At 42.3% G+C, this 25,287-nt stretch overlaps 1 protein-coding gene across 4 annotated transcripts in view; it reads left to right on the top strand.

Moving 5' to 3' along the window:
* The first annotated feature begins 5,714 nt into the window (after positions 1–5,714).
* The window catches only part of TRIO (trio Rho guanine nucleotide exchange factor), a 251,433-nt gene continuing 231,860 nt past the window's right edge, over positions 5,715–25,287 (top strand). The window contains exon 1 of one of the 4 annotated variants that reach the window (XM_032117861.1): positions 5,715–6,279. In XM_032117861.1, the coding sequence (XP_031973752.1) occupies positions 6,165–6,279 (115 nt within the window). In that variant the 5' untranslated portion in view covers positions 5,715–6,164. The remainder of the gene's footprint in view (positions 6,280–25,287) is intronic. The other 3 variants (XM_032117852.1, XM_032117845.1, XM_032117844.1) reach the window with 3 other exon arrangements.

The raw sequence follows: 25,287 nt of genomic DNA, 5'->3' as shown, positions 1-25,287 counted from the left end.
CACAATAATGTGGAATTATGCATGCCTAAGCGTAAACAGTAAAACCAACACGTTGTTAGAGTGAAGTTAGTGAACAGATGGCATATAGACCACCAACAGTCTATAGAACATCAGACGTCTGGTATAATTTCTACACGTAAGTGTCCTTGACATTGACAAGTCAGTACATGCTACATAGCAGAACTGGGAGCTGGATTTTTATAGAGATAGCACATCACGGAAATGATGAGAACTTAAAAAAAATAGTTTGGTTATAAATAAAATCAGGATGGTTAGTATTTTTGGTAAGCAATATGCAAAAACACACAACTTGGTCTGTAGGCTATTAAAAACCTGCTCAATTCTTTGCTTAAGATTTGACAGTCGTGACCATGGAAGTAGTAAAACTTTATTTGTAATTACCATCAAATACTGTCCCTTTACGTTTTTTTGACTTAGGTGTACTAAACCTCTCCTTATAGGTGCTAAGAGTGTCTGTGAAATGTTGTCCTGGCATGGGCTGGCAGTGTTGCTTTAAGATTATAAGGAAATGTAAGAATCACAGAACCATAGAATGGTTTGGGTTGAAAGGGACCTTAAAGGTCACCCAGTTCCAATCCCTTGCCATGGACAGGGACCTCTTCCATTAAACCGCATTGCTCAGAGCTCCACCAACCAGACCTTGAACACCTCCAGGGTTGGGGTATCCACAACTTCCATGGGCAATCTGTTCAAGTGCCTCACCATCCTCACAGTGAAGAATTCCTCTGTCGTATCTAATCTAAATCTATTCTTGTTGGAGTTTGAAACCATTCCCCTTTGTCCTGTTGCTACGTGCTCTTGTAAAAAGTCTGTCTCCATCTTTCTTGTAGGCTCCTTTTAAGGATTGGAAAGCCCCATTTAGGTCACCTGAAGCCTTTTCTTTTCCACACTGAACAAACACAACTCTCTCAGCCTTTCCTCAAAGGAGAGGTACTCCATCTGTCTAACAATGTTGGTGTCCCTCCTCTGGACTCGCTGCAACAGGTCCCTGTCCTTCCTGTGCTGGGACCCCAGAGCTGATGCAGCACTGCAGGTGGGGTCTCACCAGAGCAGAGCAGAGGGGCAGAATCCCCTCCCTGGCCCTGCTGCCCACCCTGCTTTGGATGCAGCCCAGGATGTTTGGCTTTCTGGGCTGTGAGTGCACAGTGCTGGGTCATGTCCAGTCCCTCCAGCAGCCCCAGGTCCTTCTGGGCAGGGCTGCTCTTGATCTGTTCATCCCCCAGCCTGTGTTGATACTGACCAACAGCACCTTGCACTTGGTCTTGTCAAACCTCATGAGATTACCATGGGCTCACTTCTCAAGCTTGTATGTGTCAGGTTGTACCAGGCAAAGTATGGAGAAAATATTTTCAATTAGACTGACAATACTTTACATAAGCGGTAGGTATATCATCCACTAAAAAAAAAAAAAAAATTTGAGAAAAATAGAAAAAATTATGAATAAACAAAGTTCCAAAAGCTGCCAGAACTCATACCATGAAACAAGAACTTAACTTTATAGGATAAGGAAGTAGAGAACATAGGCTTAATACTGTTCAAGAAAACTTTTCAAGAAGACTTTGATGCTTCTGTGGAAAAGAGGGCAATAATAATGATAACGGTTGGAAAATGCCTCAGTGCTTGTCTACAGATAGAAGAGATTCACCGTGTGCTCTGAGAATAATTTGAAATTGACAAATGTTCCTATAACACAAGCATCATTTAGATCAGAAACCAGATAGCAACTCGGAGGTGGTGCACATTAATAACTCTGATTGCTTTCCTTAACTGCTGCAAACTTGAAAGAAACCTTATCATCTTAAAAGCACAGTAGCACCTGATATGGCCTTCCCTATTACTTACCGTAAGTGTTTATATGCTGTTTTATAGATTTGAGTCCCCCAAAAGCCTGCTGCAGAAAAGTACGGGTTGCAAGAACCAGTTCTTAGAGGCTGGCTAGGCTGAAGCCCATGTGCATTTTCCCTCATAGTGTTTTCAACGTGGAAGCTTTGTCCCCACATTGTCCTTTATGTTCTGTGTTTTTGTTTACGAAATGAATAGTGAAGCTTGTGAAACAACTAAAAGAAGAGAACCCCATTGTAAAAATCTAGTTGGTGGGTGGGTTTTGCAATTGTGCAGTTTTTGGGTTTCTTTAATAATAGAAGCCCCTTTCTCCACAACTCTTTTTCTAAGCAGGAAGACAACTCCAATTGACAGCTCCAGGTCAGTACCATCTCTTGTCTCCTAGTTTGTCCAAACTAATGAGTTTCTAGTTTACTTATCCTGAAAGCTTGTAAATATTGTGATTTTTAAACCAAGCTTGCCCTGCTTTTTTTAATGTCTTATAGAAATGGGGAAATCTTCATTCTTTGCTTTCTTGATCAAGTAGGCAGCAAATACTGCAGGAAAAGAACTCAAGAAATATCAAGTCTGCAAATTCCTTTAAGAATGAAACATGAAGTGACATGTGACACTTCCCAGCCTGGATATACAAGGCTAGGCTCTGGACAAGCTTCTTCCTTCACAGGACACCTCTTTGACAGGAATAGTTTTTTGTGTTTGGCATACTGATCTTGGAGTGACCATTCAACCACAGTTAGACGCAACACAACTAAAAATAAAGGGCATTCAAATGAAACAACACTTCTCTTTGGACATTTATTTTATTGGGGTATAAATCTTTTTAAACAATGTGCTTACATAAAATTAAATGCTTATATATATATATATATATATGTCTTGAGGTTAATTTCTGGGCATAGGGCAGCGATATGGGATACACATCATAAAGTCACCCCAAGACATTATATATAAATACAGAAATTAAGCACAGAACTTAAACACCATTAAGATTTAAAACTCCTAGTATACAATCTAAAACTCTAATTTGAATCTCTGCCTTAACAATATTAATATTTCACAGGTCACATTACCCCTAAAGTTTCTTTTACACCATGAATATTTTTTCCTTTCCTGCATTTACCATTGCAATTGGTGCAAAAACACTTGCAGGCTGACCAAAACTGAGATAAGCAAAGTAGGAGTTGAGGAGAATATGGCTATCCCCTAATGACAGCCTTTCAAATTCACACAATTTTCCAATGTGCAACATTCTCCATATAGACGATTCATATCAGGTTTTAGTTTGAAGCCTAAAATGATCAAGAAGAACCAGATTAAGAAACATAATTTCCTAATGTCAAAATAATAAATCTGGTATTTGATACCTAAGGTGAATAGCTGTGAATTAAATCTTGTTTTATTAGAGACTGTTAAGTAACTTTGTTATAATGTAATTTTCCTATCCTTTTCTCCTTCTTTTAAGTTACCCTTCAGTAAATATTGCATCCTGAACATTAGCATGAACACTATGCATTGCTATAATTCTTATGAATGCTGCAAAGGATATGAGCATTTTTGGCTCTTGAAGGATTTTCTGTAAGGGCCACCTTTGTTGCTGATGAAGAACTCAAATTACAACTAGTCCTCAATCTCTTTCATGGTCATGAAAGGCTTCTGTAGTGGGGGGAACATGGCTCAGGGCACCCATGTACTAAGAAAAAAAGCAAACCCAGCATCTCTTGCAATTCAGCAGATGGAGGGGACAGAGGAAGGGACAAACTTGAGTCATACGGCCTTCAAAATTGTTCAAATTAACCTTGCCTTTTTAGCGCCCACTTACAATTTGTACAGTGTGCTGGATGAGCAACTAGTTGGAAAGAGAAAGTCAGTCTCTTCTTTTCAACAACTGGTGAAAAGCCTTCTAAAGCTTTTTCCAGTGTTGCATAGTATATTGAAGTCTTATTTCGAACTTGGAAAACAAGTAATCTCAAACACTTCTTGCTCTCTAGCCACTGAAAGCTCGAATTATGGATTCTTATTCTTTTCTTTACTCATTATATTAACTCTTTCCATGCACTTACCCAATTTTCTCACATTATGCAGATTTTTCTTTTCTGGGCAGATATACAATATCCTATCCCTACTCCCAGGTTAGCTCGCTGCTTGCTAAGGAACAGCAGCATTTGTCCCATTCATGTTTTTAGCTAAGTGAATGGTGATAACTAGAAAGAAATTCATGTTGCAACCACTTCTATCAGTGAGATGCTAATTTGGAACTCTCTCCTGTGCCTGCGGTGTGAAAGAAAAACATTAAAAAAAAATGTTTTCAGTCAAATTTATCTCTTCTCTGTAAGAGAAATTAGGGCAGGCATGGTTGCACAAAAGCTTTTTCATCAACCTATACAACTTCAGATAAATACAAACCTTGGGAAGCTTACAGATGACTTCCTCATCATCTGCCTGTAATAAACTAACAGAACCTGTCAGGATTCCCTTAGAACCTGTGGGAAGGACATGAAGCTGTGTCACGGGAGGTTTAGGTTGGGCATTAGGAAAAGGTTCTTCACCCAGAGGCTGCTTGGGCGCTGGAACAGGCTCCCCAGGGAGGTGTTCACGGACCACAGCCTGCTGGAGTTGAGGAAGTGTTTGGACAATGCTCTCAGCACATCTGGGTTCTTGGGGTGGTCCTGTGCAGGACATGTGCAGGATCCTAGGATGATCCTAGTGAGTTACTTCCAACTCAGGATATTCTATGATTCTATGAACCACATTTGTCTTGAACTTACCTTGCTTTTATCACTTACCAAAAGTTCAGGAGTTTAATTCCTGAAGCCGTACTTCTGCATTTCAAATGAGCTAACAATTCACTATTTACCAAGAACATTTGAGATGTGTTGCTCAGATTCATCAATTTGTGCAACTGCTACGATTCCTGCTCTGCCAACCCCTCCTCAACCTTACCTGGAATCAAACTTACACTGGCACCTTAACATGAGGAGGAGGACGGTGGTGGGACACATCACGACCTATATCCAATTGCACTCCCCAGCGTGAGCTGCTTGATTATTTTATATTAATTGAACCGATCCATAGCATAAAACTTTTTGAAGTGTCCCCGTGATGACAGAAGAAAAAGTACATCCACAATACAGACAGCAATGTAAGGGAAGCCTTTTAAAGGCACGTTTTTAAGGAATTTGCGTATCCCGTCTTCCCTGTGCCTTCCAGCGCTAAGCCAGGCTCCTTCCGGCCTCGGGCAGGGGTCTCTTCCCGAGCACGGTCCCTCGGAGGCCGGCGGCGCCCGGGGAGCGGCAGGCAGGAGCACGGGGCACGCGCCGCTTCCCACGCTCCCGCCGCTCGCCCCCGCGGCAGGCGGACTGGATATTTTCCCTTTTTTTTTGGACCTCCAGTCTGACTTCCGCACACCGGCGAGCTGGTAGTACGGCGAATGCCAGTCGGAAGCACCTAAAAAACCCCCAAGCAAACAAAAAGAACCCCCAACAACAAACCTAGAGATCCCAGCAGGCGGCCGCACCGCCGGGAGCCGCCGGGAAGCGCCAGCCGCCGCGGCCCAGCCGGAGCGCGGACGTCCTGCGCCGCCCAGCCCCGCCCCATCCCGACCGGTGCCGGACGCAGCCGGAGACTCCCGAGCTCCCCCCTCTCCCGGCTCCACCGCCCTTGTTCCTCGGGCGGGGACTCGCTTCCTTTCCCGACTCCCCCTTCCCACCCTCCTCCTCCTCCCAGTCAAGATGGAGGACGGTGGTAGCCGCGGCCACTGGCATCGCGGCGGGTAGGGCAGCTGCTGCTCCTCCGGATCGCTCCTTGCTCCCTCTAAAAAAAAAAAAAAGAAAAAAAAAAAAAAAAAAAAAAAAAAAGAGAGAGAGAGGAAAAAAAAAAAAGGCTGGAAACATTCCTTCTTTCTCCGCCCACCGGCTGCTGGCTGCGCGGACCGCTGGCCCTTCCCATGCCGTCGTCGTCGTCGTCGCCCTCCTCCTCCTTCTCCTCCTCCTCCCGCGATTGTCTGCGCTCCGGCTGCCGCCCGCCCGCCCGCCCGGACTCCCTGCATGCACACGCCGCCTCCTAGGTGGCTGCGGGGGGTGGGCGCTCCCGGAGCTGCCATTCCGCGCATACCTTCATGTCCCTGCGCTCGGTGCGGCCGCCCGCCGCCGCCCCGCATCGCTCGCCCGCTCCGGCTGCCACCCTGACGGCCGCTCTCGCCCGGAGGTGAAGCCGGGATCCGCGGAGGGGGCGGCGGGGTCGGCGGCGGGTCTCGCCCGGTGGAACCACCGCCGCCGGCGCACGCAGCAGCAGCAGCAGCAGCCATGAGCAGCGCCGCTACCGCCACCTCCGCCGCCACCACGGCCGGCAGCGGCGCGGGGGAAGGGGCCGAGGAAGCGGCCAAGGACTCGGCGGACATCGCGGCGTTCTTCCGATCCGGTGAGTGCGGTCCTGTCCTGGGGGAGCGGGGAGGAAGGGCCGGCGACGAGACCGCGGCTGGAGGTAGAGGCGAAAGGTGGCCCTGGGGAAGCGACGTCCTCCCTGTGGAGCCGGGAAAGGACGCGATGGCAGCCGGCTTTGTCAGGTGGCCTCGGGGAAGGCTCCCCCGCCTCTCGCCGGCGGGGCCGCCTCGGCACTGCTCGTCCGTTCCTCGGAGAGGCGGCAGGGAAGGGAGCCGAGCCCCCGCGTCCCGTGCCGGGGACAGCGGGGTTCAGGCATAGCAACTCGCGGGCGGGACGCCACCCTCGCCAGCAGAACCAAGGCGTGAAAACGGGGGCGGTGGCGGCGCGGCCCGGCCGGGAGGGTGCGGGGCTGCTGCCGCCCCGGGGCGGTGTCGCCGGTGACAGGTGCGATTCTGCCTCCGATGCCGGCCCGGTAGCGGGCGCGTTACCGGGGCCGGGCGGCACCACCCAGCGCCAGGCGGACCCGAGTCCCCCGAAAATGTCCCGCCGGGGGTTGCGGGACGGGAGGCCGGTGGAGGAGCCGCTCCGATCCGGGCAGCGCAGGGTGACGGAGGGGCGGGAAGGGTGAGCGGGTCCGCAGGGCTGCGGGGAGCCGGTTGTGCCGGCCGGGCTCCCCGGGGAGGCGGGCGGGCAGGCAAGGATGACACCGCTATAAAAGGCAGCGCTCCGCCGGTGCTGTGTGGCTGGGTGGCGGCCCAGGGCAGGGATGGGAGAAGCGGCATGGAAAGTAGATGTTCTAAGGAGAAGCGAAAGAGGCAGACAAAAAGCGAAGTCCACGTTAAGGGGGTGTCGCTGCCTCGGCTGAGGCGGGGCAGCAGCGGCTCTCGGGCGCTGCCGGGCTGGGAAGCCGGGCTAGGCGCGGAGGATCGGGAGGGGTAGGGGGGGAGCCTGTTGACAGGCTGCCGGGATAAAAAAAAAATGGAGGCTGCCTTCTCCCTCGGTGTTTACTCTCGGCACGCAACCGGGCGGGCAGGGCGGCTGCGCCCGCCGCCGAGACGTTGTCCCCCGGGGATAGCGGCGGGGACGGAGGGAGGGCAGGACTGCCTGGGCCGGCAGCGGGGACGGAGCCTTGCGGGCAGCCTGGGCGGCGGCAGCAGTGAAGCCTCCCCTCGGTGCCGGCTGCCCTCCCCCGAGCGGCGGCGGCTCCTCCCCTCTGTCCGCTCCGCCGGCGGCTCCGAGCCCCCCAGGGCACCCCTCGGCCATCGCTCCCGGGCGGGGCAGCCGGGCTGGGCTGGGCACTTGCTCCCTTTGGCTGCCTAAAAAGGAGCGGCGAGCAAGGAAAATGCAGACTCACCGCTGTAAAGACGAGGGGGTTGGCCGATTTCGTGTGTAAAAAATAATGATGGCAGTAGTAATAATAGTAGTAAAAGCTGTATTCATTGGGTTTTTAAGGAAAGTCCCCGAGGGAAGTGGGAAGCAGCGTAATCAGTGCTTCTTGCGGTCGGTGGTGCTGCTCAGTGTGTTTGGTTTCATGAGGGTGATATAGGAGGTGTGATTTGCAGCAGGCATCCCTGAAGCAGGGCTGGGAGCTGCGTTTGCGTGGACAGAGGGTCCGAACAGGGGGCTGTGTCCCTTCTGGAGGGCTTGATGCTCCCGAGGCATCCTGCTTCACATCACAGCCATGAATGTAAAGCTCCTTGCCAAGATGCTGGCCTTGGTGGGTTTTGTCATGGAAGAAGGACTGAGCTTTATCACTGCCAGGAAGAAATCCCGATGAAAGCAAAATGACAGATTAGAACAGTAGGGTTACACACAGTAGTCTGCCTAGCGTAGTTACAAATGGGTGCATGTGTAGTAATCTTTCAGTTTAGGAAGACCCTGCCAGCTGTATTAATAATCAACTTCCACATATATGTGTGGGTTGAAGGATGCTACAGCTGGTAAGCTCGTAAGTGGTGCAGTGATGACTTCTGATGCTGATAACTTCTGATAACAGGGAAGTTGCACTGAGCTCAGTATTGCAGCAACTGAAAATATTAAAGTGGTAGAAGGACATGCTTATCAAAAAACTCTTAGAGCATATTTAACAACTGGCATTCTGATTTCCATATTTGCATGTGGAGGTTGTCTGGTCCAGCCTGGGCTCTGACATACACTGGAAAATGTTCTGGCATCTCTTGTGGGTGTTTGGCATTGAGAAGAGCTCTTCGAATTCCGCCTCTGTACATGATCCACTCTTTTATAAGGAGAGGGTCTATTAAGAGATCTCCGGTGCTTCCCTTTGTTTGAACAACAGGCACATTTTTTTTCAGTGAAACACAATGTGCACAGTGATCAATGAACAAGGAAAAAACTTTGTTTGGTGCACTTAGGAGCAGACAAAATATTTTTTCTGTACAGAATTTACAATAACAAATGCTTCCTTTTTCCTGTCACTTGCAGCGAATATTAGCAAAGCTGTAGCTGTTATTTAAAAGAGAAAATGAGTAAAAATGTTGCAGTGTTTTCCAGGAGGAAAAAAACCCCAGCAACAAAAAGCTTGCCTAAACAATCAGTTCTAATCTTAGGTTGGTTAAATTAGTCAGTTGAGCTGCCAAGTGGGGTTATTGACTTTCCTCCTGTCCTTTTGTAAGACTAAGCCTGAAGTAGAATTAAAGTAGCCTGAAGAATGGAGTTTTGTTATTTGGAAGATGTTTTGTTAAGATATTGAACAGCAGCTAGGTTCGCATCACTTGAAATGTGGACATTTCCAGTTTTCACTTTGGTTATGTAAATGTAAATTCACTCTTGAGTTGTTGGGGAAATAAAGTTGCAGTTGAAATGTGAGGAAAGCAGCTGAACTGGAAGCACCACTGGTGGTGGTAGTTAGGAACACGTAAAGACTGTGCGTCTTGAATGTAAATGGGGAATCCCTTCACTGGAATTGGAAGAAATTGAGGCAGCTTACTTTCTGCTACATACTTGGTCTCTAAATCTCATTATTTGAAGTTAAAAAGAAAAGAGTACCTTGTTACATTTGTCACCTTTGTGGCAGGATTAATAGTAAAAGAAGGAGAGTTGAGTGCTGGGCAAAGTGATTACATTTTGAAGGAGAAAACACAGTGGTTGTTGGAAGTGCCTTTCTGTCCTGTATGTAAGTTGGAGATCAGAAATGACTGTGTAAACTGACAGAAGGATACTTTTTGAGCTATAAATGTATAGACAAACATCCCTTTTTTTTTTTATTAAAAAGTGCACTGGATTGACTTGAAAGGACTGGTAAAATACCTTTGAGTTATGAAAAAAAGACTGTTACCATATGAAAACCCAGTAGTGCAGAGTCTAAGTGGCTGTGTAGTGTTAAGTGTGTTAACATGTGTTAAGTATACAAGATCTATTTTTAATGAAAAGTTATTAAGATAAAACTTTTCAAAATGTATTCTGAGTTTCAACCTAAAATTCTATGTGTTTGAAAGGTCTGAAAACAGCTGACATGTACAAAGTTGAATTTGAGGCCATCAAGTCATGGCTTACAGGGCAGTAACCAATACTGAGGTTTTGTTTGGTTGTTGTTGGTTTCATCTTTGCAGCTTTGAGTCCTCAAAACTTTGGGAAGGAGACTCAACTGATATCTTCAGGATGCAAGAATAAGGGCTGTCTATTAAGTTTAAATCATGCTATTATAACAGTGTTATTGAAACCAAAGTATTTTTACTGGTTGAAGTTAGTGAATTTTGGTTTTAGGCATAGAGAACAAAACTTTTTTCATCTAAGTAAAAGACATGTTGATCGAACTTTTAGTAAGTTACCCTTTTGGGATGATGGAAAAATCTGTGAATACAAAAGGTTGCAGAGAAAAAGGTTTGTAAGCACTTCAGTCAGCTAGCTAGATACTATAGGAAGTGCCTTTATAAATTACTCCGATAAGTCTTCATGGAAAAAAACAACCAACTGATAGCTCTTCACAGTAGTGAGTTGAAAGTGGATGGAGTTATCTCCTGTAAGATACATTTTTTTATGAGTGGCCTCTACAAACTGTGCAGTAACTTCATTCATATATGGACAAACGATACAGTTTTTGTAAGCCGTTGAGGAGATTAGTGTGGTCACCACCTGTTTATGTGAACTCTTGCCACATTCCTAGAAGGAAGCCAGTGTACATACTGAGCAATGGGAAGGGACCTTTGGAGGAACAAAAATGTTTGAAAAGCAAAGGGAAAAAAAAGGGGCCCCAAAAGTCTCTTCATTAAGGTGAATAATTGCCCAGGCTTTGCCAGGTAAAATATGAATATAACTGTTTATTGTACTTCATCCCTTGATATGGGAAAACAAAAAAATGGAGGGTTTTCCATCTAAAACCTAATCTACACAGGTGGCAGCAGTCCTTTCTGAGGAGAAGGACTAAGTCTGAGATGAATGTGGGTCTGGAGGAGGTGGGTGTTCCAAGTAGAGTTCAGTGTGCCACCTCTCAAGGTGAAGTCAGAGAACAGGCTGGTAGCCAGAATAGCTTTAAATAACACCTGGTTCTAATGTTGTACACTTAGTTGAACCCAGACTGATTCAAGGCTCAAGTTACTAGTACTTGCAGAAGTCTTCAAATGTCCACAGCAACAACAAATCTCAGCATCCTGTTTTCCTAAAATACTCACATGTTCATTTTGGTACCTAAACACATACATCTCAAACCAAAGTTTTAAATTCTCTTATCATTAAGCTTACCTTAAGAAACAAATGCACAAGCACGATACACTAAGTCTGCCTATAACAACCTAGGCTGATAGTTGCTTGAATAATTGAGACCTTAAAGAAGTATTAATGAGTCATGAAAACATGATTGATTTTCTTCTTTTTCTCTTAAATAACGATCTTGTTGTTTGCTTAGTTTTCATGAACATCACTTAACAAATAATACTGTAAAGATAAAAGCTAGCATTTAAAAATATGTTCTTTCAAGTTTACAAGGAGGACTTATGTTTTATTTCTTCCTGATTATATTGCTTTATATACTGTTGCCTTGCTTCCTTTACATTAGTGTCCTGTGTGATAGTGGCTGGGATAGTTGGCTGCATGTAGTAGACAGCATTAAAAATGCTGCCATAGAGAAAGTCTTCTAGGAGGAGGGAAAGGAGAGAGGGTTGGGAAAGATTACACGGAAAAGAAAAGGCAAGCATATTATTAAAAGGCAGCAATTTTTTTTCAAGAATACTACTAATAAAAACACACTATCATTTAGATCATAGGCAAAATAGCTTTCAAGGTAGGCATCAAATGTGAGAAACAAGCCAAATTTCCATCTTAAAACCATGAAGCAGAACACACCATCTCTGAAGTTAAGATAGGTGGATCTTCTTAGGAAGGCACACTCTCCTGCTGTTGTGTAGTAGGTCACTTACAGAGAAGGTAGCCAGAGCTGTGGTTGTTGCTTACTTGGTGTGGCAGTTGGAGTTGCTACAGAGTAGTGACGAGTGTCTGACAGAAATCATCTAATAGTGAAGCCAGAAGTGAAGTTTTGCCAGGCAGCACTGATGGTAGCCCGTGTGACAGCTCCATGCTGTCCTCTGCGAGTACTGGTTCTTGGTCCTGTGGCTGTCAGGAGCTGAGGTGTGTTTTAAGAAGTGGTGAGCATGCAGAGGATGTAAAGTATGAAGCAAGTTGTCCATTCTTTCATATCACTTTGAGTGATGACAGCATTTGTATTAAAAAAATAAACACAACAAAAATTTACAGTGTTGTGTAAGCTTTTCAAGAATCTGTTACTTTGTGCTTTTAGTTGCATTAGTAATAGTATTGCTGTCATTAGTGCTGGTTGACCTGGGCTGAAGAGGAAGTGGGCCCTTTTGTGAAGGTTTGATCCAATTCCAGAAGTATCCATTTTAATAAGATGGTTGAAGCAGGGTGGTGTGTGTGTGTGTGTGTAAATGGTATTTTGAAAAACACTGTAGAAAAATGCCACAACTTGATAGTTTCTGATGAGCATATGCAGAGCAAAAATAACTGCAGAAACAATGAAGTTACAATGGAGAAGTTACGCTGGGAAATAGCATTGTTGAATTGATGTTCCCTGGAACAATGAAGATGAGGATAGAGAGCTTCAGTGTGAAATGCAGCAGCTGTTGTGCAGTTTGGTTTTGTGTGAAACAGCCAAGCTTCTCTGGGGATAGCCAAGGATTGATAAAGTTAGAGGTTAGGGTGTGTTTGTAACAGTTGGAGGAAGAAGTCCTGAGTATTTCTAAGAGAGGACAGAGAATTACTTGTAACATCTGTGATAGCTGGCAGTTGATAAACTAAATGCACATTTGGAGGGGAAGGTAAATGGGAGTTAGAGAAAAGCCAGGTCCATTCTTGGAAGGAGTGCATTTGAGCTGGCATGAAGTGCTGATGTACTCAGAAAGGAGCTGACAGAAGTAGGAAGAGACTTGGTGCAAGCCAGGGCTTTCATCAATTGCAGAGCTCAGTCATTGTGTAGACAAGATGGGTGGTAAATGTTTCTTAAAAAGTGGTTTGTCTCCAGTTAAATGTGTCCCACAGCAACCTAACAGAAACAGGTATGAATTTCAACCTGAAATATCATGTGACTTCCAAGAGCTTTTCCATGTAAAATCACTATCTAGGTAAATAAAATCTGAAGAAAGACTGGAAAGACGTACCCCAATATGTAGAGAAAATATTAATGTTTCTCTGCTCCTTTTCAATTTAAAATAAAAATTAAAATATTTATAGTGTCAACAAATGTTTGGATGCAGACTGCTGGGTCAGTTTAATAGAGTGAAACTGCGTAGTGATTTTAGGTCTGCATCTTGAAGGAGGTAAGATCACTGAAACAGCTGTTCATGGTCAGCAAAAGTGTTAAAATAGTAAAGAGACATTGAAATTTTGGTAATGCAGTGGTAGTTGAAGTAAAGAGAACAAGGGAAACAGTTTTTCTGCTTGATATTGGTGAGAACCTACCAAGTTTAATCTTAAAAAAAAAAAAGGCTACAAAGTAAAAAAAACCCCACGATGGTCATAGCAGGCTATTTTAATTTAATGACTAAGATTGTTGCATCTATTTGTTGTTCTCATCAAGAAATTTGCTTTATTTGGAGAAGGATCCTTGTTTAACTTAACATTTTTCTCGGTGCGGTAAAATCAAAAAGTAGACTACTGGTGAAGTAATACTGATGATCTGCAAAGCTGAGTCATATTCCTTCAGGAAGGATACTGCTGTTTTGAGAAAACAGATCACTTACCCAGTAGTGAGGAGGAGGAATTGAAATGACAGGGAACAACTCAAGTGCTTTTAGCAGTAGACACTACAGTACATTAAAGCATCTGATTTTCAGTCTCTAGAGTAGGTTGTTGTATGGATACACAAAGAAGAGGGTCATAAATGAGTTGTGTCCACAAAGTTTCACTAAACAGTCTGAGTGACAAGACCCTGCTTTAAAGATACAAAACCCATTCCAATGGTTTCTCTGCCAAATAGCTACTCAAAGTAATCTGAAATAGCCTAATTGTGCGTTTGTTTAAAAAGCAGGGTTGTTTTTTAAGGCTGTTGAGTGGAGTCTTCTGAAATAATTTAGTCAAATTTGATTAATCTCCCGTGTTACTGCCTTGCATAAGTGGCAGTAGCACTGTTTAATACAAACCACTGCAAATATGTAACAGGTTTTCCTACTGAGCAGTGCTGAACTGTGCCTCTTGCTGGTACTTCTAGATGTGATGTTTTGTAATCTGGACCTTACTAAAGAACTGAAATAAGAATTACTGTTTTATAATTATGGTGGGAAGAAAAGGCAATCTTTACAGGGAGATGAGAATTTTTTTTTTTTTTTATCTCTCAGGGCCTAAGATGTTGAGGGAGTGAGATATAAAGTATATAGAGAAAAGTGCTTTTGAATCCTTCCAGCATTCAAAATAGGTCAGGGGTTTGCTTTATGTTTTATACTATAGGTATAGTATAGTGTGCTTGGATAATTCCCACAAATCTGTGCAAGAGTCAGGATGATGTTACTGGCATATCTAACAGTCCGACATGAGCCTGAGATTCAGGAAGGTTTGTTTCACTAGTGTGCATGAGGATATATGTATGCATGTTACACTGTCAAACTAAATATTCCATGTGGCTTCCAAAACTCGAGTTTGCATGACAAACCTCTTTGTCAAAAAGTTGGAGGAAGTATTCTGGGCAGCAGGCGCTGAACAGGGCTATTGTGAGTAATCCCAATGCGTTCTAGTCATCTGTGAAACTACCCCGAGCTTAATTACTCATGTTTTCTTGTAGTCTTAGTGCGTGTGTGAGCAGTAATAGTTATTCCTGAGGTGTCTGCAGACTGTGTAAACAACCAGTAGTGATTTTTGTGGTTAGATTTGTACATGCTTAGCAATTAGAGTCTGAGGATCCAGGGTTATAGTGAAGTGAGATTTCTTAAGTGCTAAAAATGAATAGGAAAATATACTGCAGAAAGATAGGGCTCACAGAGACATGGTAAATACCTACTTGTTTTTGTCTAGTCTGTACCTTGCTTATTGCATAAAAGAGTGATTCAAAATCCAAAACTTTTAGGCTTTATACTGAATTTCTGCATTTTTGTGGGTAATTTTGTGGAAACCTTCAGCCTTATGACATGCTTCATCAAGGCCTTTGGTCAAAGGCTTTTCACTAAGGTTTATGATGGTCACGTATCTGGTTAATAACTTTGAGGCCATCAAACAAGGGAAAATGTTATTGGTGAAATTTAATGAAAACAGAAGTGTTTGAAGTCTTGGGGACTGCTTGTTTTCAGAGCCCAAACAGATGTTAATGTTGGGAAGAAATCAGGTGACATTTCTTAAAATGTGTCCCAAGTAATAAAGGGAGGGTACATCAGGAACATCCCAAGAAGTGAATTAGAATAAATGGAGTGTTTAAATACCAAATATTACTTGGCTAACCTCCTATGCTACACGGTGGACTTTACTGTATCCATTGTGTAGTCTTGGCTGTACACTGTTGGATATAATTTTCTACCAGCCTTAAGGCAGTAAGTTCTTCAGTTTCCAAGTGTTTATTATGCCACTAACTTCTGGATATGTTGGGTTATGCAGCACTGAGTACAAAGATGATACCATTTTTTGAGATCATAAAAATACTCCCCACTCTTCTAAAAACTTTAGGTCAAGGTCAAAATGTCTTTGCCCTTTGTAATTCTCCTATTCCTTGAATTCCAGATATATGCAGCTGAAAGCACAGAAAAAAAAATGTAGAAAGCTGCCAGCAAATCAAGGTGAATTGAAATATAAATTGCCTGGATTGTCCTGTTCTGTGCAGAAGTTGATAGCACATAGTATGTTGAACATCAGACTTAAGAAGATGCCAAACCCCATCTTTAGAGGCCTCTTTCTGTTTTTTACTATAGAGTAATAAAACAGGATGTGATTTCTCTGCTAAAGAAGCTGAATAGCCATTGTTGTTGTTTATTTTTTAATAAAGCTTTACTCTCAAAGCTTTTATCCCTGTATTTATTTATTTGCTTTATTAATGTTAGTCAGCGACTTCATTTTGGTTGATACTGTCCGTTGGGTTGGTCCTAAAAGAGTGGAAATAGAGCAGTTGCAGCAGTAGCTTATGCTTTTATTTCACACCTCTTAAAGTCACATTTCCTGTGCCTTTACTTGTTTTCTGCACTTAAACGTAGTTGTTAGGCTTGAATTTGCCATAGTTTGCAAAGTTCAAAGAAGAAATCAGTGCTATGCATTGTTTAAGTGACACAGCATATCATGTGAGCTGGGCTTCTGTAAGGACAACAAAGGGAAGCCAAGCAAAAATTTATTAGAACAGTGGCACCTTTTCAGATGGAAAGATGAGATCAGCGATAGTGGCTTATATAATGACTTGGTTGGCTGTCATGGTTTAGGAGTGGTGTTCCCCTCACTCCACTTGCTCACTCCCCCTCCCTCTCGCCTATGGCAGGATGGAAGAGGAGAATTGGAGACACAAAAGGTAAAGATTATGGGTTAAGATAAGAACAATTTACTGGGAACAGTAATGAGATAAGAAAACAGTAATGATACGAATGACAGAGTGTACAAGAAAAGAAATGTTACTGCTTACCCCTGTGGAAGCCCCTGACACTCCCCAACTGCTCCCTCTGCCATGCTACCCCAGCTTGGGAATGAGTGTTTCCCCTTGTTCCTGGATAATGACATGAGGTGGTATAGAATAACCTCCGGGTCCTAACCATGTTCTCACCAGGCCAGAATCAGGACATCGGCTTGTTAATGCTTTATGTTCAATGAATAAATAAATAAATAAAAACTAAGATACCAGCTTCTCCACATGTAATGGAAGGCTGACTTTGGAAGAAAAACAGGGAATCGTACTTGGCTGAATTTCTTGCCTTGGTGGCTGAGCAGAAAGTTACAAAACTGAACTTGATTTCTGTCCCCATTTTGGGAAAATTCTACTATTTGTCTGTTGAATTATCAAGGCAGGAGACCCAAGTCAAGCCTGCTTATAGAAGGTTATAAAATATGGTCTGTCTAGTTGTGATCCTTGTAGAGTTTAGCCATGACACGCTTTAACCTGTCAGTGCGGAAGGAGCAATATCTTTTCTAGTACAGCATGAGGACTGGAGTCAAGTTTGCCTATGCTTAACTCAGAACAAGGGTGTAATTCAGCCAACAATAACCACTCGGCGTGTGTGTGTGTTAACTTTTTTTTTTAAGCTTGGAATCAGATGCATCCTACCCTAGCCAAAGGGAAACATTTGAGAAGCTCTGACGCATTTACACAGATGAAGGAAGGAAATGTCCAAAAGAATCAAAAGCTAAAAATAGATCAGTTTACTGAGTTGAACTCTGGGTGGGAATTGACGAACTAAATATAAATCTAAATTTGAACCTTTGTGACTTACATAACTGAGTGGTGTAACCCTGTTTGGTTGTTGCTGCTTTTTCTTGCATTTAACTTTATAGTAGACAGCTTCAGATGAGAACTTGTGTCAAGCCTTGTGAGGCTGCTTTTCAGTGCTTTAAATAGACAGCACTGAGAAGTCTGATTATCTCTTGACTATTATTGTTACAGCATAGTTTAACTCCCTGGAAAAGTGGATTGTGGGTTGTGTTGGGTTTTTTTTTGTTTGTTTTGAGGAACTTCTCTGTGGAAATGGTATCTCCTGACTCTACAGAACAGAAGTTTTAAACCAGTAGCTATTAGAACCAGTATCTACGACGTTAAGAAGGTTAAGGGTGTATTTTTTTTCCCCAACTTCTTCAAGAAGCAGCAAATTGGCCTCTGTCATATCTGTACATAAAAAGGAATGGTAAGCCAAACATTTAAGAATGGATCTTTGGCTGTCAAAAAGGGTTTGGTTTCTGCCTTGCCACAAATCAAAGTTTAGAAGCTATCAGCTTTCCTTTGAGGTAAAGAAAAGTAAGCTTGAGTGTGTAAAATTTGTGTAATGGGAAAAAATATAGGAAAAACTGTTATTATGTGAGAGTGTTGTAGATTACTGTTGTTAGATGACTGTGGTAGTGCCATGAAAATGAAGGTAAGCAAATTCTCTTTCTTCCTGGAGTAACAGGATACATTTTTTGGATAACTGGTGGCAACCAGCACAATACTGCTAACTAAAACCTGGCCTTTTCCAGTGTGATGAAGCAGGGGCAGAGCAATTGAATCCCTGTGGTTTAGCATTTGCTGACTGCTAGTGAGGAGTGGTTCTTTCATAATGCTATACCTAATTCTAAAGCTTTGCACTGGAGAGGTGAAATACATATATTAATTTATTGACTTTGCCAGAAAAACAAATGTTACCATTTACAAATTAGTAAATGTAATAGGATATTATGGGTAAAAATGGTAGCATTGATAAGATTAACTTCAAGCAGTAACTCTCTCCCCCCATCACCCCCAAAGAACTGAGGGTTAGTTTTCTTACTCAATACCTTCCCTTTTTTTACTATATCATTTGCTGTAGAATATTTGCTTGGCAGATTTATAAATAGTTGTGCTCTTATTTGCTTTGTGTTTTTGCTTGGTTTTCCAGCAGAGCCCAAGAATGTTTGTTTTTGCAAGGTTGTTTTGAAAAAATTTGGAGTCTTTGATTACTAAAAATAGTATTTGTTCCAAGCAGCAGTTTATCTGTTAAAGTAATGAACAGTTTGTAGCAAAATGACCTGATTACCTACTGTCATGGTTATATACCAACATGGCAATTTAAACTTGGTATTTATGGAAGATCTTGTTATATAGCAAAGTATGAGAACTATTGTGTTTAAAATCTCATATTTTTCTAGAATATGCTTTTGGAATGGATTTGTCCATGTTGCTGTCTCCACTGTGTTAGCCCACTGTTAGAAAGTTAAAGCTGTAAAACCCTTCTGCAATGCAAGATCGCTTGGTTAAGTGGGTTGCTGTGCAACCTGTGGTGTTTCTGCTTGTAGGCAAGTTCATGAGCAGGACGTGACTTGCAGTTCATGTCCACTGAGGCAACATGAGTGGGTTCAAAGAGCAAGAAGGTGCTACTCTCCATAATGCTGTATGTGACCTCTAGGCAGTGAAGAGGAAGTGTCACAGCGCTGTGTTTGAGTGTGGTAAGGGAAGTATGGCTGTACCTTGATACTCAGGTTGAACACTTAAAGTGCGGTTTGTAAATTGTCTGGGCTGCCTGAGCTCGATTCCCTCTGTGCATGTGCTGAAGCTTTGTTATGTGTTGATACAGCAGCAAATGAGAGGAGGGTTTTTCGTGGTCTTGAGCAGCCAAAATTATGTCTTAGGCTTTAATTTATTTCTTTGTGGAGTGTTTTCACTACCTGGGGTAGGAATCTCACTCCCGCTTGCCTCCTTTGCTAATACTTTGGGCTCTGGCTCCTGTTTTAACTTGAGAGGTGGGATACAAAATTTTCAGATTTGAGATCTCCTAGTTTAGTGAGACTTGCTTAACCACAGGAGAGATGAGTGTTAGAGGAGGAATAGGCATCTTTTTCCAGAGTGGCTTTTCACTATCTTAATTGTTGTCCCTGCTTCTGTGATCCCTTCCTTTGTCCGTTTCTTTGATAAATAAGACAGAGGTCCATCAGACAATAAGCTCAATCATGAGGCATCAGTGTTCATCTCTACAGGAGGTCCATTATGTGCACGTAGATAAGTAGGGGGTCCTGTGGAAAGGCACTGTGGAGTTTGAGAATTACAGCACGTGTGCTGCACTGACAAATAAGGGTTGCAGCCTTAATGCTGCATTACCTAGTTTTTGAGTCCTCTTTGTGGCAATTTCAATCATGCCTGGTCCTGTCTCAATTAAGTCATCGTTCAGAGTTTATATAAAGTTTTCATTAAATGCCTTAGTGGATGATAGTAGATGGCATTGGTTTTATCAGGTGGCACTGGTTACTATGTTACATCAGAGGTATTTTGGGAATAGAAATGCATTAATTCACTGTGTAATATTAAACAAGGCAGATTTATATATTTTGTTACACAGATATATTGAGGACAAATTAAGTACTTTGGGACTTTTTTTTTTTTACCTTTTTTTTTTGCTTTTTTTGTCCTACTTTTTTTTTTACTTTTTTTTTTTTTACAGACCAAGTACATTCTACTCTTCAATTTCTTAGGGGTTGATTTTTGTCACTTGAGCATCTGGTTAGTTCTGCCATGGTATCAAAAACTAAATGCAGCAAGGTGTGAAAATTATCAAATATCAAGGAGGAAAAAGGAACCAAATGGTATATTTTCCTTTCACAAGAAATAGATAATAAAGATTGAAAAGACAAAATATGTTCTCAGATGAGGAAAGATTTCCACAGCATAATAGGCTATGATTTACATGCAAAACACCCGTGGAAGAATATATGACACTGAAGAACTTAATTGGAAGTTCATAGTGATAAGTGACCTAAGGTATTACACTCTTTATTTTGCCAGTTATGGGGACTAAAATTGCTGCTTTAGTAAGAAGCTTTCTGAACTGAACTGTCATGTAACCTCAGAGAAAGGACCCAAAAGAGGATAAAGGGGTGCCTCTTCACAAGATAGGAAAGGGTTATAATGTTGCTGTGTACAAGCTGCATTCCTCCCGATTTGTGGAATAGAAATTGACTGAATATATGAAATAACTGTTTCCATGTTAAGCTAAATATCATAATGGAGTGAAATGTATTCCTTGTTGAAAGGTGACTGGGAAGATAGCTAATTATCAGAAATAAAATAACCTGTATCTCCCTAGTGGAGTTGGATGTCAAAGGTGACAGATATCTGAAAATGTTGGAGTTATATTTGAAATGTCAGTATTTATTGTTTTCTAAGTCCTGTGTTAGGGGTTGGTTCTCTTAGCTTTTGAACAGCACATAGCATAAGGGCAGTATTACCAGCCACATTAAAACCAAGAATGAATTAAGTATATCTAAGTGGAGCATTTCTCATCCAGGCATCCATTTCTTTTGCAGAAAATGTGAGAATAAAGCCAGGATGCAAGTCAGTATCTGTGTTTATGTTGCACTATTGATATTGGGGGAAAGGGAGGGAGAAGTGAGTAAAATAGTTGCTTGTTCTGGAGACCAGTCCAGCAGTCTCTAACCAGTGAGGCAGGACTTCTGTGTGAATTGTTGAGCTTGTGGCAGTTGAAGTACAGTTCTGGAGAAGAAGCTCTGCTGTCCTTGTCTTGGTTATGCCCAAATATATTCAAGTGTGGCACTGATACAAGATGTAATCTTTGAGAAGGCAGCAATAGCTGGCTAGGGACAGGCAGGAGTATATCTGAGACAATGAAGGATGAAAGAGAAAACCAAGGAAGAAGGTAACTGACAGAATTAAGAGTAAGTTTGCTTACAGAAATACTGGAAATCACCACACTATCTGCCTGCTGCAAAAGCTGCTGTTTCTGTTGTGGTTAAGGTCTTACCCTGAAACAGAACTAACAGTTCTGTTAATGTACACAGGCAGATGAATAGATGCAAGGGAGCCTGAATTTTCACAGGCCATTTGACAGAAAATGTACTGTTTTCCTGGAGCAACCACCAATTTCAAGGCCAAGAGGAAGGCTTTCTTGTTTTAAAGCACAGCACAAGGACGAGCCTGGGCAGAAGAATGGGAGGGAGATAATGGATATCTGATGCAGAAGACTTGGGATTGGAAGTGCAGTGAGGTCACAAAGGGAACTGACCCTTGAAAGGAACGTAGAGGTAGGTTGCCTTTTTATATACCATGCTGCTCAGATGTTTGCTTTACAGGGATAATGTGCTCAAATCAGAGAGACAAGCTGTTAATAATCCCTGCCCTAGATAGGTCTAATGTTTTTTTATTCCCTGAAGAGAAGAGCAAGAAAGCGGAAAGGAACTTGGATAGAATTCCGTAATTTTGTAACGCAAAGTACAACCTTGATGACATAACTTAAGAAAAAGTCACTGTTAGCTGTTTTGACCTTAAAATTACCTTTTTTCTTACCACTCTTCCTCAAATTCCTGCCACTCCCAGTAGAAATGTATTACTTGGGCTTCTGTGGAAAGAGCAGCTTAGTTGTGTGAGAAAGTCACCAACAGTCTTAGCTGTACAAGGACCCCAGCACACAAACATTTTTGTGGTTAGTCCTCATGCTGTAGCCTCTGATCTGCCAGGTCTGCTGCAGAGGATATGTGTACAAGGCCGTACTGATCTCAAGAGATTTGTTGAACTTTATCTCTAGGTAATCGTCTTGTTGTGTTCAGATGAGATTACTAATCACACTTTTTAATTAAAGAAATGTCATAGCTATAGGAAAATAAAGCTATTTGGAAATGGTTATTTTGCTGGTAGTTTTCTCTGCTTAAGGAGGCTCAATCAAAACTTTCTGCACTGGCAAATGTATGCTTTCAAATGAAAATATGGACTGTGACTAATTTCAGGCTGACTTCTTCCCATGGACTTCTTCTTCTTCGTGGTCAAAAGTTGTTCTTGATGAAGTAGAGACATGAAGCATAAATTGCTTTGTATTAAACCTTTAAAAAGACAGCCAAATCACCTAAATTTTGATTGTTCCCTTCTAGTAAAGTATGTTGAAGGAAAAGCTGACATTATTAATGTAAAGATACATTTCCAAAAAGGGCAGTTCATATAGCTGAAAAACTGAAGCAGAGTTAACAAGGAGCTAGCTTGAGTTTACTCCCTGGGCTAACATTGATTTCAAAGTTAACATATTCTGAAATGTTGCTTTGACAGCAATCTTGGATTTAATTCTGCAGTATGCAATTAGAATTGTCATTCCCTGTGATATTTAAAATGCTGCCTTGAGTTTAGCACAGAAAGTGAGTATGGCTGAGTGTTTTTTCAAATGACATCTACTTCAGTAGTTGCTATGTGTGCAGTTTATCTAGTGTTAACAGCATTCAAGTGTCTAAAATTAGGAATATATTGCCGTAAGAAATAAGCAAACCACAACCCATACGCTTTGCTCACTGCCTTTAATTTAAGCATGGTGTTACTACTGGGTGCCTTGCTTTTGTGGTTGGTTTGGTTAGAGTTCTGAGCCCATTGGAAGTATTTTGGCCCATGTCTCAGAGGTAAAATAAAAATTGGTACTGTGACATCTGGAGCTGGTGGAGGAAATTCAGTTAGCCAAATGTATGAAACTGGTAACTGGCTGATAGTTTGAAAATGGTTCTGAATTAATGGGATAATTTTATAAAGATAGCTATGTAGTAATGAGGTAATTTTATATTTTCCTTTAAAATTGGTGTTGCCAAAGAGAGGCTTTATTATGGCATCTGATAAAGGTAGGAGTGAAAAAAATGGTTAGTGGAACGGATGGACAGGTAAAAAGAGGCTTGTGTTTATGTACAGCTGAAAAAAGTAGACTTAAAAGTGCTGTAATAGAGCAGCCATACTGACTGGGCTGAAGGAACAGAAGGAACTGAAGAATGAGATTAGCAATTTGTTGCAGATACGCAAAGTTCTGAACAGGATCAAAGAAGCCCTTAAGAGTAGGCTCTTAGGCTTAGACAGAAAATGTGAAAATAAATATTGTTGCACCCTTGGTGTTCCCAGCGGTTCTCCCTGTCATCACGTTCTGATTTGACTTCTAAGTTGTAGTTGTTTCTAAGGCTAGAAATGGTTAGTCAAGTTGTATAGAGGCTTGCTGTCTGATAATACTGCACTTTTTCCGTCACCTTGGATATCTGTAGTTATTTTCCTATTCCCTGAATTTTTAGAGCTGGTGTGAAAGTTTTTCCTGAGGTAGCGGCTGTGTGATGGACTTTATTGTGCTTACAACAGAGAGCCTGTGGTCTGACTGGCTCCTGTGTGTTGAGTTGAATGTAGGCTACACAACTTGAATTCCTGAGAAAGAGGTCGTACCTGTGTTCTTTAAAACATTTTTAGTTACTACATCTCTGCCTTACCCTCTAGCTTTCAGAGACATACCTGAATATAGACTCAATTAAATTCCTGTCCTTTAATGAAGTCCTTTGCTTAATGCGTAGCTGATATGCTCGGAACATCAGGGCGTCGGTCAGGATCCAAAATTAATTGCCTCTTGGGATGGATAGTGCTGTGTGGGCATCTGAAAGAACAGTGTCTCTTTCAAAAGCCTTTTGAAATGGTCAGCTTTGAAAATGAGGCACATCCTTATTATGTTAAGGAAGGTATTTGTGTCTTGAATCCTGCTTAACGTTTTCACTTTATAACAACAAAAGCAAATAAATATTTTGTCTGTGGAAGATGGCACAAGTTGAAAGAGGAGAGCCATAATTTCCTTACTTGCTGCCTTCGTGTAGTCTCCCTCCCCTCCACCAGCTCCCAAATGTAGGAAGAAAAAGCCCAAACCTGGCACAAAGGGAAGAGGGCATCTTGTTCCCAAACCAGTGACTAATGCGTCAGTCCACAGTAGAACAGTATTGTTTTCATGTGGCTAAGGCCCTGTTCTTTCCTTTGTATTGGATTCCTTCCTGTTTAAGAACATTGTCTTTAAAGTACACTTATATCAGCTTGAATGGTAGTAACTTTGTGCTTATTGCTACAGTGTCTGTATTAATTAGTTGGTGCAGCTGTTTCAAGTAGGAAAAAAAAGGAGTTAAGCAGGCGCTGACTGTGGGATAGCAAGTGTATTTGTTAGCAGAGCTGTTGAAGTATGCTAGCTGCGTGTGGGGGTGAAAGAAGGCAGAACTAGGGAGGAGCTGAAACTCAACCTGCCTTTGTGCGCTCAACAGGAGAGGAAGATCCAGCAATTGGGCAAAACGATGCTAGATGACATGGATCCAAACATACAGCTGTCAGTTAAATATCCCAGAATTTCAAATAAGTAACTGGTGGGTGTTAAGTAACTTGGTGCACCTTTCATGGCCCCATACATTGTATCAATTAATAGAGAAGATTAAGCTCCATTTGCTCAATTAAAGGAAACACGTGACTTTCAGTAATGCTTGAGCTAATACCCATACATTTCTGTGACTTGAACTTCAAAAATAAAAGTGGAGGTAGCTACTCTACACATTCTTTCTGACTAATTCCTGTGACTTGTATTGGACTGGTTGTGGGCAAGCAGGGAAGGGAGAACGCTGCGTTTTTTCAAATAATTGTGTAATTAAATTCATTGATGGTAGGCCAAGAATACTGATCACAAGGGTTGGTGCTGAATCAGAAGGAATACTTTAAATGGTGCTCTGTTGAACAGAGACATAATTGCCCTCTCTTTCCCCTTCTTGGCTTATTGGATGGCTGAATTGCTCATTTCATACATGACTTTGAGTGTGACTGGAGCTGTGAATCAGTGTTTGTTGGAGTTTTGCATCTGGCTTATGTTCTGACTTCCCTTTTATGAGCTGGAGAGGCTGCCTCTGTTATTACTGTGTAGTGAAAATCCTCTTAAACTCTCCTTCTCGTGAGTGGGTGAAAATGTTTGCCAAACACATGAATCAATAATTGCTTATTTGCCTCACTGCTCCTTTTTAAAAGCTTCACTGTCCTTTTCTGTGTTTGCACAGATAATCGATGTCTGTCCCCACATGATAATTAACAGGAATAGATAACTTAGGGGCCCTTCCTTTACAAAGTCATCCTACAACTGTGCCTCTCTGAAACCTCTTACTCCATTTTTGACCTTTTGTCAAGGCTTTCATTGAAATGGCCATCACATAT

Source organism: Corvus moneduloides, chromosome 1 (assembly GCF_009650955.1).
Source record: "Corvus moneduloides isolate bCorMon1 chromosome 1, bCorMon1.pri, whole genome shotgun sequence".
In the NCBI taxonomy this organism is placed as follows: Eukaryota; Metazoa; Chordata; class Aves; order Passeriformes; family Corvidae; genus Corvus; species Corvus moneduloides.
This window is presented reverse-complemented; position numbering and strand designations above follow the sequence as displayed.